The 20,838-nt window shown below is 40.9% G+C and overlaps 1 protein-coding gene across 3 annotated transcripts in view; it reads left to right on the top strand.

Annotated features, from left to right (window-relative positions):
• Positions 1–10,647: 10,647 nt before the first annotated feature.
• The window catches only part of NFXL1 (nuclear transcription factor, X-box binding like 1), a 48,645-nt gene continuing 38,454 nt past the window's right edge, over positions 10,648–20,838 (top strand). The window contains exons 1-4 of one of the 3 annotated variants that reach the window (XM_066384650.1): positions 10,648–10,773; positions 11,074–11,277; positions 14,154–14,330; positions 18,499–18,608. In XM_066384650.1, coding sequence (XP_066240747.1) covers positions 11,076–11,277; positions 14,154–14,330; positions 18,499–18,608 — 489 coding nt within the window. In that variant the 5' untranslated portion in view covers positions 10,648–10,773; positions 11,074–11,075. Of the gene's footprint in view, positions 10,774–10,797; positions 11,278–14,153; positions 14,331–18,498; positions 18,609–20,838 lie in introns of those variants that run through there. The other 2 variants (XM_066384649.1, XM_066384648.1) reach the window with 2 other exon arrangements.

The following is a 20,838-nucleotide window of genomic DNA, read 5'->3' as shown; positions in this document are numbered from 1 at the left end:
CTTTAAAAAGTTTGAAAACTACTGACTTATATCAACAGTGTTGGAAGTATGCCTGGTTCGGGTATTGTCTGTTTAGGTAATATTTCCTCTTACAATTACTAATATTGTATTATCGGATGTCCTAGGTTTTAGACTTAAAAATATAAAATACCTAACAATAGACTTTTAGACTCAAATGAAATAGTTTGCTATTCACTGAACTAGTCTACCTGTAGGTGAAGAGAAAAAGTGGGAAATTCAAGGAAAGAGAATTAGGGAATACAGACAGTGCAAAAAAACCTGGAGATTTTCTAGTCCCCCCCTTCTCATTTTATAAATACAGATACAATATAGATATGGCGACCAGGCAACACTAAGACTGGTGAGGACATACACCATTAAGAACTTTGAGTGAGAGTAGTCATTTCTACCATATGTTGAACAATGATATACTAATATCCTTTAGAGTTCAAAGTTGGGCTCAGCTAAAACCCAGAAATTTTATTCTTAGGCATTGTCACTGGAGAAAATTGGCTACATGTACACAAGGAGACATGCTAGAGAATTTTTATAATAGTAAAACAATAGAAGTGACCTAAACATGCATCAAAAGGAGGTTAGATATGTGAATTGGAATATATGCATATAAAAGAATGCTATAAAACACTTGAATAGTATCAGATAACACAAACAGTGCTTAGTTTGTGCCAGGTACAGTTCCAAGAACTTCCCAGATGTCAACGCATTTCATCTTCATGATAACTTACAAGGTAGGTTCCACTATGTTCTCTGTTTAATGAATGAGAAAATGGAGGCACAGAGAGTTGGAGTAATTTGCTCAAGAGCCACAGGAAGGAAATGGCATGACCAGTGGTGGGATTCAGCTGGTTCACACAGGTTTGGCAGAACCTATACTTAATTTTTTGTTCAGTTTGGTGAACCAGTTGTTAAAATGGCACTTGTAATCAGGGTTCTCTCTAAGGTAGATGCCTGGGCAGCTGCCCAATGTGGAAATCACAAATTTGTGTTTCTTTCTCTGTTTTAACATTCAGCTGCACAACAGTGTATTCTAAGCACCTGTAGTAATGTTCATTCTGTCCATAGGTGAAAAAAATTTGATGGAACTATGCTTGTAATATTTATTTATTTCATAAAATTCATTATACCGTTGATGCAATACTACATTTTAATTCCCTTGCCTTTGTTACTTCAGTAAACAAACATATAATGTCAAGAAAAAAGGTGCCAAACCAGGGGTGACAAGCTGTCATTGGAAATAACAGTTTTATTGTTTTTTGTCAGGTATTATTTAATATTTTTTCATTAATAATTTAAAACTATTTTTTATAACATAATCTAGTTTTGTGTACCTCTTTGATTGTTCTTATTTAAGTATTAAATGCATGAAATAATAAACTACCTTTCAGTATATCTTTTTTTATATATATACTTGAAACAGTCACTAGGGCAGAGAACTGGTTGTTAAATTATTTGAATCCCACCACTGGGCATGAACCCAGACAGTGAAACTGCAGGCTGCCTGGTCTTAACCCTTTCATTAGTGCTGACTCTTGTATGTACACATAATATTATCTAAACAAAGTTTACAAACATACAACACAATACTAAGTAGTGTTATGGATTTGCACCAATGACCTAACAGTCTAATAACAGTCATGGGAATGGTAGACAGCTGAAATCAGAATAGTGCTTACTTCTATGGGGGGATGGAGAGAATGGGATGGGATGGAGGGTGAGAAATTCATAGAACTTCAACTGTGTATGCTGTTTTATATATTTTAAAACAATTTGAAACAAATTAATCCAAATGTTAAGATTTGATAAATCATATATTAAAAAATCCTTTAAAAATTTTTGGTATGTTTAAACTATTTCAAAAGAAGAAGAAAAAAAGTAGAGAAGCTAAGTCCAAATTTACACACAGTTCAGTTGCAAAGGCTGGACTTTTGACCCTCGTTTCAGTGTTTACTTCTGTAAGAGGTTGTACTTGACTGCTTTTCTACACAGACGACGTTACGTGCTTTATGAGGTTCTACTTGGTGATAACATGCCTGTTATCTGTATGTTTCCACTTGAAGTTAGTCGGAGTGCATATTGAGTAAATTTGAGACAGTACTTTCTAGAATTACATTTCACGTCTGGCTCTTGGTTTCCTGATGAGCTAGAGGTAAAAGAGTGCAGTTTTCACCAATGCATTCCTTTGGGATTCTGAGAATAGCTATTTACCACAAAATTACTCACCAGCCTGACAATGTGAGCCCTTAAAAAGAGTTGATATTGTATTTCTTGTCAGATTGCCAGTTTCTCTTTCTTTTCAGTGAGGTTGCGTTTTGTTTTATCTTCAGCTAGTTGGACTAGATCCCAGAAGCTACTTGAGTTAGTTCTTCAGAGAGCAGGGAGTCTGTTTCCTGAGTTTGTCATGATTCATGATGCTGAGGAGCACAGGTATCCTGGTGGTATCGAAGTCCATGGTGTTCCATGATATACCCCAGTGGCCTCATTGCTTATACTCAGCAAAAAGAGCGACAGCTGAGCCACCCAGAGCACTATAGGCATGGAAATTTGCCTATCATTATCTCAGGGGCTGTATGTAGCAATGTAATTTTTTTCCACTCATTATTTTTTTAAATATAATAAGCCATTCTCCCTAGTTACTTTGTTTGCAAAAAAATAAATAAATACTGACACTTAATGGGTTTATATTACAGGTGCTTCCATTGTTCCATTTAGAAGTAACATCGAGATACCCAAAGAGCACAAAATAAATAAAATTTCAAGGAACTATATATACCACAATAAATTAACATAAAATCTGCTTTGATTACATTCCTTTTATTTTTATGTTTAAATAAAAGCTTTTGAAAATTCATGGATTGGAGCTAAGATTCTTTGGTGAGAGAAAAAAGAGCATTGTTTTCCATAGAACTGAAATAATGAATTTTTTGAAAGAAATTCTTTTTGGATTTTGTACTAAATCCAATAATAGAGACCTGTTTCTCTCTTTTTTTTTGTGACAGAGACAGAGAGAGGGACAGACAGACAGGAAGGGAGAGAGATGAGAAGTGTCCATTTTTTGTTGTGGCACCTTAGTTATTTATTGATGCTTTCTCATATGTGCTTTGATGGGGTGGGGGGGGGCACAGCAGAATGAGTGACCCCTTGCTCAAGCCAGCGACCTTGGGCCCAAGCCAACGACCTTGGGCTTCAAGCCAGTGAACTTGGATTTTAAGCCAGTGACCTTTGGGCTCAAGCCAGTGCCCATAGAGTCAGTTCTATGATCCCACGCTCAAGCCAGCAATCCTGCACTCAAGCCGATGAGCCCACGCTCAAGCCAGTGACCTCTGGGTTTCAAACCTGGGTCTTCTGCAACCCAGTCCGACACTCTATTCACTGTGCCACTGCCTGGTCAGGCTGTAACTGCTTCTCTTAAAATATAATTCTAGAGACTTAAGGAATAAGCAATTTGGTTTTGTTTTCATAGTCTAATACCAGTACCAGTTGGTACAGTACCAAATTCTTGCACTAATTTCTTTCTGTTTTTTAAGAGGGAGAGAGAAATAAAGAGAGAGAGAGAGAGAAAGAGACAGACAGGAAGGGAATATATGCTTAAAAAGCAAACAAACAGCAACAACAAAGATTCCTAGTTGATTACAGGTACGGATCGACTTATGACCCATGCAACTTATGACCATTCGACTTTACGACCACAATTGCTAGCCACAACTGCTCTGCGTCTGGCAGTGCAAGTGTTGCCCAGCTGGGCGTATGACAGTGCTGGCCAATAAAATGTTTCATACATGTTCATATATTTTGATATGTTTTGCAATTGGGAAAATGTTTTCTATGTTATTTTTTACACCTGTATTTTGTATTTTTGTATGCACCTGTATTTTGTAATTTTGTATGTTTTGCAAATATTAAACCAGTTGTACTGGTAATGCAGGGTTTTACTTAAACCTGACAAATGTAAAAATAAGAAACAAAATGGTGTAGAGATGATACAAATGGTATAAAATGAACAAAGAAAATTATGATATATAATAATGCAAGAAAATTATGATAAAATATGACTTAAAGATTTTTGTAACATCATTTCACAGTACTGTACATATAGCCTACTCAACTTATGACCAAATCGTGTTACGACTGGTCTGTCAGAACCGATCGTAGTTGTAAGCCGAGCACTAGCTGTACTAGGAGAATGGAATGAAGTAACGTTGATTAATTGGCCACATTGTCTGATACTCCATCTCTAAAGTTTTGTGGAAGCTGAAAATTCCCAGATCTACCTTGGATGACTAAGAGAGAAAGAACATCTTAAAACTCACCTAGTCCTGAAGCCAAATATGAGATAAACAGAGTGATCTAGTAGCTACTGAATTTGCTTTCTTGATTGGACTTTATTGAGTGTTTGCAACAGCTTTAGGGCACACAGATAACATGGTACAAAAACTTGAGGAAGGCTGTTTTCATTGGGGAACAAATGATTCTCTGAAGTGAGTCTTCAGCAGAATATGATAAAAAGAAAAAAAATATATTTCAAAGCACAGAGAGAACAGGTGAAATAATGAGGGTAAGTATTTCTAGGGAAATCTATTGATTTCCTTGATTGTTTACTATGGTCCATAGTTAATGGCCCATATAAAATGCATTTTGTACTGTGACCCAGAAAACACACAGATCTAATGAGCTTTTCAGAAAAGAATACTTACCTTTATAAAATTCAATGCACTTGGGAACTTCCTCTTTTATCTATTCTGCTTTTAGTTCTTTAGAAAAAAATGTTTACTGCAAATTATTAAGTTGATTTCAAAATTAATCGGCTACTACTAGCAATTAAAACACCACACACACACACACACACACACACACACACACACACACACACACACACACACTTCCATAGACTGGTAAACAGAATTGCCTAGAAGAAGAAAGAATTCATTTTAGCCTAGGAAGAGATGAGGAAAATCATGTTATAAGAGGGAAAAGTACACAATAGTAGAGGTTCTTTGTGTGCATGTTTGCTTGTGTCTTCATACAAAACACCAAGAAAAGCCTGACCAAGAAGTGGTGTAGTATATAGAGCATCAGCCTGGAACGCTGAGGACCCAGGTTCAAAAACCCTGAGGTTGCCGACTTGAGCATGGTATCATAGACATGATCCCATGGTTGCTGGTTTGAGCCCAAAGGTTGCTGGCTTGAGCAAGGGGTCACTGGCTCAGCTGGAGCCCACCAGTCAAGGCACATACGAAAAAGTAATCAGTGAACAGCTAGGGCGCTGCACCTATGAGTTGATGCTTCTCATCTTTCTCCCTTTCTGTCTGTCCCTCTCTCTTTCTTTCACTAAAAAAACAAACAAAACAAATTTCTTTTTTTTTCATTTATTTTTATTTTTTAAATGTCTTCTGGTAGATCTTTTTTTTTTCTTTTTAGATTTTGTGTATTCATTTTTTTGAGAGAGGAGACAGAGAGAGAGAGAAGGAGCAGAAAGCATCAACTCCCAGATGTGCCTTGACCAGGCAAGCCTGGGGTTTTGAACCTGCGACCTCAGCGTTCCATGTTGACACTTTTACCCACTGTGCCACTGCAGGTCAGGCAACAAATTTCAATGAAGTAACTCCTAACAGTGAAGAAACATAGCTTAGTTAGAGTGGTTACTTGTTATTTTTTGAGACCATAATGTACTAATGAATTATCCTGCCCTGGCCAGTTGGCTTAGCAGTAGAGTGTCGCCTGGCATGTGGAAGTCCCAGGTTCGATTCCTGGTCAGGGCACACATGAGAAGTGACCATCTACTTCTCCATCTCTCCCCCTCCTCCCCTTCTCCTCCCACAGCCATGGCTCAAATGGATTGAGCAAGTTGGCCCTGGGCACTGAAGATGGCACCATGGCCTTTTCTCAGGTGCTAAAATAGCTCGGTGCTGAGCAACAGAGCAGAGGCCTCAGATGGGCAGAGCATCACCCCCTAGTGAGCTTGCTGGGTGGATCCTGGTTGGGGTGCATGTGGGGGTCTGTCTCTCTGCTTCCTTTCCTCCCACTTAATAAAAAATAAAGAAAAAGAATTATTCTGCCCAGCTTTCCAGCCGCTCTATCTCTTATCTCTTTCTCATCTGAATGTCAATTCTACTTGCATGTTGACATTCTTGTCTTTAGAGAATTTTCTTTCAATATATTCAGAGAAATAGTGAGTCATTTACTAGATCACAGATGAATTAAGAAGAACGTTTTACAAGGCGCATTGAGTTTATTCAGAACCAAGAGTTCTGTGAGACTTTAACTTTAGGCTGGGAGAAGAAAAAACAACTGTTGATACCTTGAATGCCCCAGGGCCGGCAGCATCCCAAGTCTGTAGCAGTTCCTCAGAGGGAATGAGTCAGGTAGAGCACTGGGAATGATGGATCCCACACCTGGAGTTCCCAGGCTCTATGAGAGTCTCACGCCCCAACAGGACACTGGCATACCTTAAGTCTTCCCACTACAACATCGGATGGGGGCAAACTTGAATGTCTGAGATGAATCTGTTACAAAGGACAAAGGCTACAAGCTCCTAAGAAACTGTATATTTCACTTGTGCACAGGGCCTTAGACCCTCTCTTGTACTCATGAACTCTGTTCTTATAAGTAACTCCCCTCCCCTTTCCCCATACACACTATACCTTATTGTTTCCCTCCTCTATGGGAGGGTTCCCATCAGTGTGCAATGGCTCAAATGTAAAAACAAACACAAAAAACCCACCTACTTAACCCGTGACTCTGTATCTGCTTCCTGCTAACACTCGCCCCCTACCTTTTCATAATAGCCCATTTCCATAGAAAAACTGTGATCTTTAAAATCTTTAAAAACAAAAGGAGATCTTGTCACTTTCTTGCCTCATCTTGCTTACAACTCAATCCCAAGTCCTCACCATAGCCCTGTAGTAGATAGCCCCCATTACCTGTCTGGTTTGATTTGCTACTGCTCTTCTGCCTGCTCATTCTCTTTCAGTCGTATTGCCCTTCTTGCTGTTCCTCAGACATACCAAGTATGTGCCCTTTTCTGGATCCTTCTAGTTTTCATTTCTCCCTCCAGGAAATTGTTTTCCCCAAGTATCCCGTTAAATGTGGTACTTTCATTCAGGTCTCAGCTCAAATGTCACCTGATAGAGCACCATCCCTATCAGATCTCAATTGAGCCCCTCTTCCCCTTCCCTCCCTGCACAGATCATAACTTGAAATTCTATTTTAATTTGTTTGCTTATTTGTTATCTGTCTCCTCTACTAAAACACAAGTTCCATGGGAACATGTATTTTATTTCATTTATTGCTCTATTTCTAGGGCTGGGAAGATACTTGGGACATAATAGGAGCTTTATAAATTTTTGCTGAATAAATTAATAAATGCATAAGTTTCCCAATCAATCCTGAGAAGACAAAAATCCCAGGTCAAACAAAGTTGATTATAATATTATGATTACTGAAATATGATTATTTACACATTTGTATTTATAAGCTGAGTTATAGCAACTATAATTTTAATTCTAGGTAGACTTCTCCTACCAAGCCCTTTCTAGCTCAAATTTTATTATTTCTACATTAGTTTTCTTGAAAAACCTTTCACGAAGTCACCACCTTTCTCTTGAACCCTATAGTGGCTACTAACCACCAATATTGAGACCAAAATTTCTATTTCTGTTTAAGGTCCTCTCCAATCCCATTTATACATTTGCCTTGCCTTATTAATCACCTTTGGTATTCAACAGACTTTCTTCCTTTCTGGTTCAAACACATGTTTATTTTCACTTCTAAACCTTAGCTCATGCTGTCCCTGCCATTCAGAATGCTTCCTTCCATCCCAGTCAAATTTACTCTGCCTGTAATAATTTTCTCAGTTCTCAGCATCTTTATGAGCCTATCTTTATACTGGACACCTATAGCAAACCTTTCTTATCTCTGAGTTTGTATGCTCAGTGTTTGACAGTATTGAATATCTGTTAGACTCAATTACTGATTGTTGGATGGATTATTTAACTAAATATTTGAAAAAAGTTTACCTTAAATATGAATAGATGTTTGGTTGATTTTGCCTATGTTATGAAAGCCTTCCTAGAAAAAGTAAAACAATAACCCAGTTGAAAAAAAAAATTTATTTTTATCTTCATGAATTCATAGTATACAATACTACTTACATCATTCATTCTGAATGTTATTAAGAAAAAAAAAAGTGAATCAGTTCCCGAAATCTGGCTAGGAAAATCAACTTGATTACATATTTATATCTTTTATTTCCTTCTTAACACTTTTCCCATTTCTTGTTGTTGCATCAGCTTGGTTGGTTATATCTAGTATTTCAAGTAAAATTGATATAAAATGTATACACGGCTTGTATCAGTCTGGATCTAATCAGAAATAGAAACCACATAGTGGGTTAAGTTTAATATAAAGAATTACTAAGCTCCAATAAAAGAATGGCTATAGGGAAACTGTATACAGTGCTGAGAGTACCCAGGAAAGGACAAACTTGGAAGGTCCATTTTTCCAAGGCTGCAGTCCAGATCCTACTGGAGAAGGTGTAGTTTAGCCCATGAGGTAGCAGACAAGCTTGCTGGTATATTCTGGCTGCAGCTATTCTGCCTTCCCTCTGAAGCCCATGGGGTTGGCTTGCATAGAGAATGGGAACCTAACCATGCGTGTGGTGCCCTGGTCTTCAGTGGGAGTGGCAGCAGGTGTAAAGAGTGGGGATGGAGGTGTCAGCCGCAAAGTGAGTGGGGACGCAGGGTGCCAGTGTGAGCAGGAGACCTTGGGGTCAGTTTCCATGTTCAGAAGGCTGCTGGAAGGTTAAGGCTGGACCAGGCAAACGTGGCAGTGTTGCTGACTCACTGGGTAGCAGCAGGAAATACCAGTATAGCACCTTCCCCCACGCAATGTCTCTCCAGTGCCCTCTGCTGAGAAAACTTAGCATGATGCTTGCTCTCTGTGGAGTTGCTTGAAGGAGTTCTGTCCACTATCACAGTGTATATATTGAAGGGTGTATTGGAGCTTAAAGGCAATAAATTGATAACTGGCAGTTAGATGTATTTGTCAAAGATAAATATACTTGAGGAGCATGTATGAATATGCTGGCAAAAATAATCCATATGAGGATATGGCAGTAATGGAAAAATAAACACAATTAAATTACATTTTTCAAAGGGCTGCACAATAAAAGTATTCAGATATATTATTTTTTCTATATTTTATTTTAGAATTCTTTTAAAAAAACTGAGGTGTGTCATACATACAGTAAATCACACAAATCATAAATGTATATATTTTTTTTAGTTTTTAAATATGTATACACATTTCCCCCATTTTACACCCAAGAACATTGAGACACAGAGAGATTAAGTAACTTGCCCTTGGTTATTTATATCTATATGTATATGTAAAACGCACTTTGAGTAGTAAATGGTACTTAATAAATGTTATCTAATTACATATTATTAGTAATGTAGAGGAATTAGTTAATTAAGTTAAAGGGTTGTATAAGGATTTGTGGCACCAAGCAATCAATATCTTTCTCAATCTCAGAAAGAGCCCCCAAATTTTGAAATCTATCTATCTCTTACTGGAAAACTCAGAGAAGTTAGAAGATTTAGATCCTGGTGCAGGGTCAATGCTGGACATGGCCCTTCCTCCTCCCTAGTCCCCGGTCACAGAACCTGGCTGCAAGCTATGGAAACAAGGGTAGGAAAACTGTAGTTGAGGTTTTACTAAGGACAAGGAACTGAGTCACCAGATATGAAGGAGAAACAGCACAGAAGTGGGCATATACTTCCCCCCTACTCCCTGCTTGCCTGACTTCAGACAAAGAGTTTCATTTGAGCAACTGTCCAGGCCCAGGGCTTAGCTATAAAAACTGAGCCTCAGCCCTCCTCCCCAATGGGGTGCAGAGCTGTCACCCACCTGCTGCCATTGGTGCTTCCCCTGTATGTAGTAAAGGCAATGTTCACTTCATCTGGTCCTCCTCATGGTTTCTTTGAGATCTCGCAACAACACCAGATCAATTCTCCGGGTCTGGACCTCTTGCTCTCAACTACTGGTTCTCAACTACTTCCTTTAACAAAATCTACTTTAGAGAGCTGTCATGAAGGAAAAAACTGGCCTGCTCAGGAAAAGCATATCGTCAATCACAAAGGACTGTTATAATAATAGGCATTAGATTTATCCTACACATGGTTTACAAATTCAGAAGAGTGCTTTCTCCACTCCAGCCACTTTTTCTGCAGCAACCTCGTCCTGACCTCTTCCTGAACCCCAAATGTTTTCATTAATAAGTACCTTTTCCCAGTTCATGAGAAGAGTTTTCTGCCAGCTGAAAGCCGGAAGGCAAGGCTACAGATGGGAGGGCAGTCAACTGCAGCCACTCCAAAAGAATCCGGATAGGGAGGTGGGTTTACGCAGCTGCAGGGATACAGCATCCTCCTCTGGAGAAAGGTGTTCTCGTGGCTAACTCAAGGTGCACCCTCTTTGGGCGGTGGCCTCGCCCAAGACCCCGAGCATGCCGGGAATTGTAGTTTCCGAAGGCTCAGCCCAGTTAGCGCACGCGCTCGGGCACTCCCTCCCTATCCTCCCCCTCCGCGCTCCACCTCGACACTCCCGGATAAGGAAGTGGCCGGTGATGCCACGCGTTTCGCGGGCGGCGGGCGTGGGCTTGTGGGAGTTGTAGTCGCTCGGGGCGGGCACTGTTGATTAGGAGACGTAGCCCGCCCTGGGGTCCCTCTAGTGCAGCTGTCTCCCCGCAGGAGCCGCGAGGTTAGAGTGGAGCTGTCCCCTCAGGGCGCTCCGCCTGAGGCGGAGAAGACGCCTTCCTTCTCCCCGGCTCTCCTGTCCGCCGCTGGATGCTCCCTGCCCCGCGGTCCATTCCTCTGCCCAGCCCTCTTCCTCTCGGGTCCGCCTCCCGAGCCCGGGTTCGGCGGCACTCGCCCTCCGGGAGAGACAGGGCCGCGACCTCCTCTAACCTGTCCCCGCCCCGCGGGGACCTTCCTCCTTCGGCCCCGACTCCTGCCTCGGCGCCGGGCCACTCAAGCTCCTTCTACTCTTTTTTTCCTTCAGGGATGGAAGCTGCCTGGCGCCAGGTGCCCGGTGGCCGCGGCCGAGCCCGAGGGCGGGCCACGGCGGCCCCCTCCTCAGGAAATGGATTCCCAGTCCGCGGAGCCGGAGGAGGGCGAGAGAGGATGTCGGCGAGCGCCGCGGGTCCGGGTTCCGGCCCCGGCCCCGGCCCCAGCCCCGGAGGAGCCGCGCCCGCGGCGGCTGCAGGTAGCCCGGCCGGCGCAGCCCCGGGGACTTCGGCGGGGCGGGCGGGGCGGGGGGCGTCCTCGGCTCACCCGGGTGCCTGCGGGGACGAGCTGTCGCAGCCCCTCGGCTCACCTGGGTGCCCGCGGGGACGAGCTGTCGCAGCCCCGGGGACTTCGGCGGGGCGGGCGGGGCGGGGGGCGTCCTCGGCTCACCCGGCTGCCTGCGGGGACTGAGCTGTCGCAGCCCCGGGGACTTCGGCGGGGCGGGCGGGGCGGGGGGCGTCCTCGGCTCACCTGGCTGCCCGCGGGGACTGAGCTGTCGCAGCCCCTCGGCTCACCTGGCTGCCCGCGGGGACTGAGCTGTCGCAGCCCCTCGGCTCACCTGGGTGCCCGCGGGGACTGAGCTGTCGCAGCCCCTCGGCTCACCTGGCTGCCTGCGGGGACTGAGCTGTCGCAGCCCCCCACTCCGCTCTCACTTCCTTTCCTCTCCTGGGGGAGCGGGTTCGCCCCACCTCTCACCTTTCAGGCACATTCCCATCGTAATTAAAAAAATCTTTTATCTGAATTTTAATTGCTAGTAATCTTTGCTCACTCCCTGCCCGTTATGATGCTTTTCACTCTTTCTGCCTACTGACTGTAGACCAAAAGTTGCACATTGTGGTCCGGAGGTTTGGTTTGGTTAACGCAGGCTTTAAATGTTCTGTTTTTTTTTTTGTTTGTTTTAATCTCATAAAAATCTGGGTAACAGCTTTTCTTGTAAAATAATATCAAGACTGCATGGCAACAGTCCGCGGACTGAGTCGTAAACACCCCCGTTTAGATCGGGTGTAGGCGCTCCATCCAGTTCACGTTGCCTTACTGCTGGGCCAGTCGTTTTCCATCTTGACGTGATTGCTTTAGTTTAACTGACTTTAATTGTGTATGGTCTGTAAGCTCTTCGGCTTCTGGTACTTCTCTCGGTTCCTATTCACGAATTTTATGACTTTCCCTGGGTGTAGCTGGTGTGGCCTTCTCCCATCTGTTAATATCCTTCCTTCAAGGCTGTGTTTTGGTGGCATGGGGCCCCAGGAGCAATTCCTGAAATCACTCCTCTATGTGTTTGGAATATATTTTTCAGGATATATTTTCAAATTGAGCTTCTGAGTGCTCTTTCTCTTAGGCGGATTTTAAAATTAGGTGCTATTCTATTAGCTTGCAGTTGCTGAGTTTATCATGGGGATGGTGAGGTCTGCAAGTTGGAGACCTGTGAACAGTTTGGGTAAAGTATATATATTGGATTTTGTGGACAGTAGAAAAACAAGCCTTCTTAATGTGAATAATTGAGAATGGACTGCAAGAAGTAATATATAGGAAAGTTGCTTTGTCAATGTTTCTTGAGGTGATCTTACATGGCAACTTGGATCAGATTATGAATATTTTTGTTACATCTTCTAATTCAGCCTTTTAAAAAATGTATTCTTGGCCCTGGCCGGTTGGCTCAGTGGTAGAGCGTCGGCCTGGCGTGCGGAAGTCCCGGTTCGATTCCCGGCCAGGGCACACAGGAGAGGCGCCCAACTGCTTCTCCATCCCTCCCCCTTTCCTTCCTCTCTGTCTCTCTCTTCTCCTCCTGCAGCTGAGGCTCCATTGGAGCAAAAGATGGATGGCTCCATGGCCTCTGCCCCAGGCGCTAGAGTGACGACAGAGCGACGTCCCAGATGGTCAGAGCATCGCCCCCTGGTGGGCGTGTGGGGTGGATCCCGGTCGGGCACATGCGGGAGTCTGTCTGACTGTCTCTCCCCGTTTCCAGCTTCAGAAAAATACAAAAAAAAAAAAAAAGTATTCTTAACTGCTAATTTCCCATAATTAATGACATTTGTTATCTTTCTTACTGTACATCAAGTTTGAGTCATACATCTCTTTTTTTTTAAAGTGTGAGGAGGGGAGATAGACAGACTTCCGCATGTGCCGCAGTGGGGATCCACCAGGCAACCCCCATCTGGAGCCGATGCTCCAACCAACCAAGCTGTCCTCAGCGCCTGAGGCCAACGCTTGCTGGAACCTATCGAGCCACTGGCCATGAGAGGGCAAGAGAGAAGGGAGGGAGGGGAGGAGAAGCAGATGCGAAGTTTGCAGTCTCTTTGGGAATGTGCTATGAAGTCATCTAATTAATTCTTTTTGCATTATTATTTAACCAAGTAACAAAATGAGAAGTATAGACAGGCAGAAGAGAATATTGGAAGAACTAATCCAAAATTTAGCATTTCTTTTTGGAATAAAGTTACTGAAAGAAGCATATTTTCTGTGTTAGCAACATTTTGTTTGTCATTCATGTTAAATATATATGTTTTATGACCACATTTTAGTAAAAGCCTTGAGCTTTCTAAGAAGCAGATTATATAAATGTAGTGGGTATACAGTGAATATTGTTTGTTCACTTTGGTGGGCCAGGCCAGGCTGGGCTGTAGTGTGGAAGGGGGTGGTGTGAAAGAAGCACCTGCCTCCAGCGGATTTGGTTGTGCTCCCAGTGGGCATGATTCTCCCCTCTTAAAATTACTGTGTACAATTTTTAAACATCCCATTTAAATTTTTGTTAGTGTCCTCACTTTGAGGTTGATCACCAGTTTTTTGGATATTTTTATTGTACCTTTATAATTTAAAAAAATTGATTTGCTAGTCATTATTTCTAGAACACTTTGCTGCATTTAGCAGAGCATTTTACAAAAGTGAGTTTTCACTATGGCATTCTCTTTTGTTGTGTGACAAGAAATTTGAAAATACTGTTTTACATGGATGATAGTAAAATAGAATGCTCCAAAAGTGACTTTTAAACTTGTATTTTAAAATGATCTATTGGTACATTCTGACTTGAGTTTTGAGGGATTGTTTTGCAGAAATGAAATTCATTTTTTGTCTTTGAAGCAGAGCTAATGTCTCAAAGGAAATTTGAGGAAATCAAGAAGGCTAATCAAGCTGCAGCCAAAAAACTTGTTGAAGAACAGTTTAGCTCTTCCTCTGAAGAAGAAGGAGATGAAGATTTGGAAGGAAAACGGGGGAAAATAGTTGCTAATACATTTATAACTTACACTACTCAGACAGGTACTGTATGATCTTTTAAATTTAGACTTTTTTGGTTGATATTAATGAAAATATATTCCTGACTTTTAAAAACACTTTTAGTCTATACAGGATAGTTTTTGCATTTTACGAATGAGTATTATTGTATTGTAGGGTTGGATTTTTGCACGTTTTACTCTTTGAGTTGTATGTGTGTAATACTAATCTTTCTGTAAAGCAAATGGAAAGGCAGTTTCCCATATAGCCTTAGAAGTTCTGTGTGTTTAACTGGTGTTTCATTAGAATGCTGGGAGGATGCGGCCACCCCCTGCGACATGAGTGGGGTCAGGTTGTTTCTGGATATGATTTGATTGGATTTAAGGACTTTGAATACTCTTTTAAATCTGTTCATTTTTTTTCTCTTCATCATGTTAAATGTGTCTCGAAGTCAATTTCATTTCTTGACTTTATTTTATATCTTATTACTTTTGACTTTCATACCTTTTTTAAACTAAGTCCTCAGGTTTGACATGTACAGTCACTTTATATGTTGTTTATACCTAAATTACTCTTTTTTATTTCTTTTAAGATTTTATTTATTGATTTTAGAGAGAAAAGAGAAAGAAAAGAATGGGGGGGGGAAGAGTGGGAAGCATCACTCATAGTAGTTGCTTCTTGTATGTGCCTTGACCAGGCAAGCCTGGGGTTTCGAACCTGTGACCTCAGCATTCCAGGTTGATGCTTTATCCACTGCGTTACCACAGATTGGGCTACCAGGGTTACTCTTAAAGCCATATTTGCTTACGAGAGAGGGGGCCAAAGTGATGCTGCTGTGGAGGGTTTGGTGCTAAGTGTAAAAATAGATTATTTTAAATGTAAGTGCTTTACACATTCTACCTTTTATACTTAAAGTTGTTATTAGAAATATTCTTGCCTGTATTATCAACTTTAGTTGCCTGAATATATTGGTGGCGTCATGAAAATAAATAACACATTGTCAGGTAGTTTTCCAAGGAATTTACTGTAGATGCTTGAGAAACTTGATACTGAATAACCTTAAGGCTAGGAGATAATTTCTTCTAGAGAACTTCATAAAGAGTAACCTTAAGAAGTTTACTGCTTTAAGAGGACTTCACTTAAACCATTCTGGATTGACAGATTTTACTTTTAAATAGGAAATTCAGTGATGTAACTCAGTATTTATTCATAGTGTTTAAAAACATTTATCATTTGTTAAGTTTCACTGATTTTTAATGTGGCTTTCATCTTAAAGTGTTAAGGCAGTTTTTCTTACTCTCTTTTGTGTCAGATCCATAAATATTGTGATTCTTGTTTCTTTGTGTAAGTAAGGAAATTTGATCCCTTGATTTAAGAACAAGAAATGCCAGGTAATAAGATGGTTCCCATCTCATGTTAGTGAATTGGCCACCAGGCTTTTATCAGAGAAGTTCATTTTTCTTCTCTGAGCACAGCCTTTGTACTTTTGTGATTTTTCTCTCAGATTTTAGATTTGCATGGTTAGCGGCCTGATGGGTATCATTATATTGCTGGACCATGGACACATCAAACAGATGCTGAAAGATAACTTATTTCTTGTCTTGTTTTCTTTATTTCAATTGGTAGCACCATAGTTTTCTCAGCCATGCACCCAAACCAGAAATCTGTGAGCAGGGATGCCACATGCATGGTATGAGTGTGTTCATTCACTACCACTCCTTCCCTCTGCCCATGTCAGACATCTCGTCAAACACAGCATTCTTACCTTCTTCATGTTGATGTGAATACATACTTTAAAAAGCAACATAATCTAGGCCCCGACTGTGTAGCTTAGTTGGTTAGAGCATTGTCCCTATACACCAAGGTTGTGGGTTTGATCCCTGGTCAGGGCACATACAAGAAGCATCCAATGAATGCACACTAAGTAGAACAACAAACTGATGTTTCTCTCTCTCTCTCTCTCTCTCTCTCTCTCTTCCTCTCCCCTTCTTCTTCTCCCCCTCTCCCTCTTCCCCCCTCTCTCCCTCTTCCCGAGTCCCCCTCCTGCCTTTTTCTCTCTCTCAAATCAATAAAAACAAATATAAAAGCAACATAATCTAAGAGTTATTAAGTTCTGAGTTTTACTTCCCAAATTTCTTAAATTCATCCCTCTCCATATAATTCAAGTTCCTACAGCTATTTAACGTGTGAATTAAATCCACCTAATAACTATGAGGTAGATATTACTATTATTATAATTTTAAAGATGAGAAAACTGAAACAATTATATTAAGTGACCTGCTCGAGGTCACTTTTTGGTTTATCTGGTGTAACTGCCTCTTAACTAGTACTTTATGCTTCTAGTCTTGGCCTCCTCATACTCACTTTTCTTTAGTTGCCAGGGTGATCTTTTAAAAATGCGTGACTTCAAATGCCATGCTATACACTATGACATTTTGGGCAGTATACTTTATTGTTATAGCCAAATTATAATGCAATTTTAATGAAATCTTACATAAATCTTACAAATACAAGGTTAGACTATGTTTTATTAAAGCCTATTTCATCTTGTTCTTATATTCGATTATGTCTTAGCTGTTAAATTAGGTGAAATTTAGAATGTTACACATTTGTTACATCCAGCTTTGCAGAAAAGCAAAATAAGCACATAGAATATGATTATTAAGTCTGCTTTTAAGGATACATTTTAAACTTTTTAAATAAAACAATTATTTTTAATAATTTTATAATTTATAAGGGTTTTTTTTTTTCTTTTGTTTTAATCAAGTGAGAGGCAGGGAGGCAGAGAGACAGACTCTTTCGTGTGCCCCAATTAGGATCCACCTGGCAACCCCTGCCTGGGCCTGATTTTCTGGAGCTACTGCTCCATTGCTTGGCAACTGAGCTATTTTTAGCACCTGAGGCAAGGCCATGGAGCCATCCTCAGCACCCAGGGCCAACTTGCTCATTTGTGCCATGGCTGAGGGAGGAGAAGAGAGAAGGGGGGGGGTGGAGAAGTAGATGGTCACTTCTGTGTGCCCTAACTGGGAATTGAACCTGGGACTTCCATACGCCTGGCTGTTGCTTTACCACTGATCCACCTAGCTAGGGCCTAGTTTATAGTTTTGAGAGTGACTTTATGGATATTTTGTTTAATACCCTAAATTATATTTGTTTATATTATGGTAGAGCAAGTTTTGGTAAGTGTTTTGTTTCCTTAGATAATTTTAGAAAGTAAAGAATTATCCAAGCATACTATTTAATTTTTCTTTTTGGTAACTTAAATTTTGATTTGAATTAGTTTATTACCATAAGTTCTTTACTTATGGTAGTTTTTACTATTACTCAGTCAGCCTCTATTAAACGATTTTTATTGTACTAAAGGCATGTAGCACTATTTCTCTTACACTAAAATGACTAAGATGACTGCCCTTTTGGTGTCGTGTGTGCTTTGGGTGGTTTTTCTGTCTTTCATTTTGCTTTTACATGTTATATCTTGGACATACCTGTAGTTACCCCTTGCTGCAGCATACCAGAGTGATTAAGGGGCTCGCAGTGGTTAATAATCAAACTGAAGTTATTTAATTGTTCTGTGCTTCAGTTTTCTCATCTGTAGAATGAAGATAAAAAATAGCTAATTCAATCCTACTGCAATACTAATAGTACAGTGTCTAGCAAATGCTCAAAAATTGCTTAAGGAAATACAATCTAATAATTTTTTTCTAAGAAGTTCATGCTTTCTTTTTAAGTAGAACTAATGATTACACTGTAGTGACCTCAGGATCTTTTTATTTAACTAGTTTTTATTAAGAATATGCTTTGTGTCATACACACACGCATGTGCTTATATTTAAATTAAATGGCTCTGTTGAACTTTGACACTGTTTCTTTCACTTTGTTTTTGACATGCTTTCCCTTGTTATTTGACATCTTGCTGCTTTTGTCTGAGGTTCTGCCCCCAAAGAATTTGTTAAGCACTGTAACAGCAATAAAAGCAAGTATACTCTGACAGGGCTGAGGTACTGGTTTTGAATCAGATATATAAGATTTAATGCATGGACTTTGTGACCTTTTGGCAGCTCGCAGGTTGCTTTTTTTAAACTTCTCATTTTAAGCTATATTTCGAGCAATTGATATTGCTAGGTGGTTTTTACATTCTGTATAGTGCTATTAGCGAGTTTGTGTTATTTTCAGATGCTGCTTAACATGAAGTTTTTAATTTTTAAATTTTAAGATGGAGATATACGTGAATTAGAACGAACAAAACAGTATATGAATGAAGCTTTTCAAGCAGGGGCTATGACATGCTTAATTTGCATTGCTTCAGTGAAGAGAAACCAGGCCGTAAGTTTTTCTCCTTATCTATGTTCATCTATCTCCCCCAAATCTCTTATATTGCGTTTATAATACTTAACCATTTCTTAACCATTTTATCTATTTTTGTTTAAAAAAATGACTCATTTGAGTTTTCATCTTTATTTTTTAAATCTGTAATTGAAAAAATTACTACCCCTAAATGAGAATCCAATAATTTTAGCACTATTAATATAACTGAAACAAGTATCTTCAGTTTTAAAGCTCATGTCAATTTAATAAAGCATTTTAAAAAGTATCTCTGCACTTTAGAGATTCCCACAAATACTGAAATGTTAAACTGGTCATTTTAACATTTAGCGGGTTAAGAAAAAGATATGTTCCCTGCCTTAAGGAAGTAGAACCTAGCAGTGACCATGGGTTTTCAGTGATCTTTTCCTATATTGAAGGTACTGTGGAAAGTCTAGTGTCACTGGGGAGAGATGGATTCAGACATAAGTTATGTACTCAGAGTCATGATGGCCTAATGCTGAAGTTATACATATGTAAATTTAAAAGGTTATTAATAGAGCAAGTAAGGGGAAGTGATGACTGAATATGATAGACTCAACATGTAGACCTCAGATTAATCAATTATTATAACAGTATTGCCAGAGGAAGACAGGCCAAGTAAAATGGGTTGCTGACAAGAGTGAATCAGAAATTTAACATAATTGGCTAGAATAGTGTAGCAGATGCAGATACCTTTGGTGCCCGGAGTCACATCTGGTTGGTTATTCTGCTTTCACCTGCAATGGATGAATAGTCTCTGCATGTGGATACAGGCCTACCATCCTACCATGAAAACTTGTTATGTGAGGATTTTTTTTAACTTCAATGCTTTCTCTTTGGAAATCCACTCAGCCAGTGCACGGGTGTCGTACGGAAGCACACGGAAGTTAATGTCCCTTGGGGCAACATTTCACTACAGGGAGTTGATGAATTAGTGCCCCAGCCTCCTGTCTGTTAGGGGTTGTTGGGGTAGTCCCGGACATGTTTTACTGGTTCTTCAGAGGGTCCCTGGCAGGACTGAACATTGGTACTTAGCAGTAATCAGCTTGACAGGTACCATTTATTGGTGTTTCCTCTTTCCCATCTTGTCCTCTCACTTCTCCATCCTCATTCTTTTCTCAATGACTAGGAAGGAATTCAACTAAAAAGATGGCCTTTTAAAATGCTGTTGCCAGCCCTGGCTGGTTGGCTCAGTGGTAGAGCGTCAGCCTGGTGTGCAGGAGTCCCAGGTTCGATTGCCGGCCAGGGCACACAGGAGAAGCGCCCATCTGCTTCTCCACCCCTCCCCCTTCCTCTCTGTCTCTCTCTTCCCCTCCCGCAGCTGAGGCTCCATTGGAGCAAAGTTGGCCCAGGCACTGAGGATGGCTCTGTGGCCTCTGCCTCAGGCGCTAGAATGGCTCTGGTTGCAACAGAGCAATGCCCCAGATGGGCAGAGCATCACCTCCTGGTGGGCATGCCGGGTGGATCCCGGTCGGGCGCGTGCAGGAGTCTGTCTGACTGCCTCCCATTTCCAACTTCAGAAAAATACAAAAAAAATAAAAAAAATAAAATAAAAAAAAAATTAAAATGCTGTTGCCAGTTTATGCAATATATTACATGTCTGACTTGATTATACAGTTGTGAAATGTTATAATGAAAACTGATTTTTGTCACATATTAAAGTGTTGGTAGGTTTTAAATATTAATTACTATTATTTCTTAAACTTTTAAATTATATATATCATTTTTTACATATATGTTTATAATATATATTTAGTTATATATAATATAAAGTTTTCAAAATTTTTGATCACCTAATTTTTTTTTTTTTTTTTTGTATTTTTCTGAAGCTGGAAACGGGGAGAGACAGTCAGACAGACTCCCGCATGCGCCCGACGGGGATCCACTCGGCATGCCCACCAGGGGCGACGCTCTGCCCACCAAGGGGCGACGCTCTGCCCCTCCGGGGCGTCGCTCTGTCGCGACCAGAGCCACTCTAGCGCCTGGGGCAGAGGCCAAGGAGCCATCCCCAGTGCCTGGGCCATCTTTGCTCCAGTGGAGCCTCGCTGTGGGAGGGAAAGAGAGAGATAGAGAAGAAGGAGAGGGGGAGGGGTGGAGAAGCAGATGGGCGCTTCTCCTGTGTGCCCTGGACTTCTGCACGCCAGGCTGACGCTCTACCACTGAGCCAAATGGCCAGGGCCGATCACCTGATTATTAAAATTTAGTGTAA

The sequence above is a fragment of the Saccopteryx leptura genome, chromosome 5, assembly GCF_036850995.1.
Source record: "Saccopteryx leptura isolate mSacLep1 chromosome 5, mSacLep1_pri_phased_curated, whole genome shotgun sequence".
Classification (NCBI taxonomy): domain Eukaryota; kingdom Metazoa; phylum Chordata; class Mammalia; order Chiroptera; family Emballonuridae; genus Saccopteryx; species Saccopteryx leptura.
This window is presented reverse-complemented; position numbering and strand designations above follow the sequence as displayed.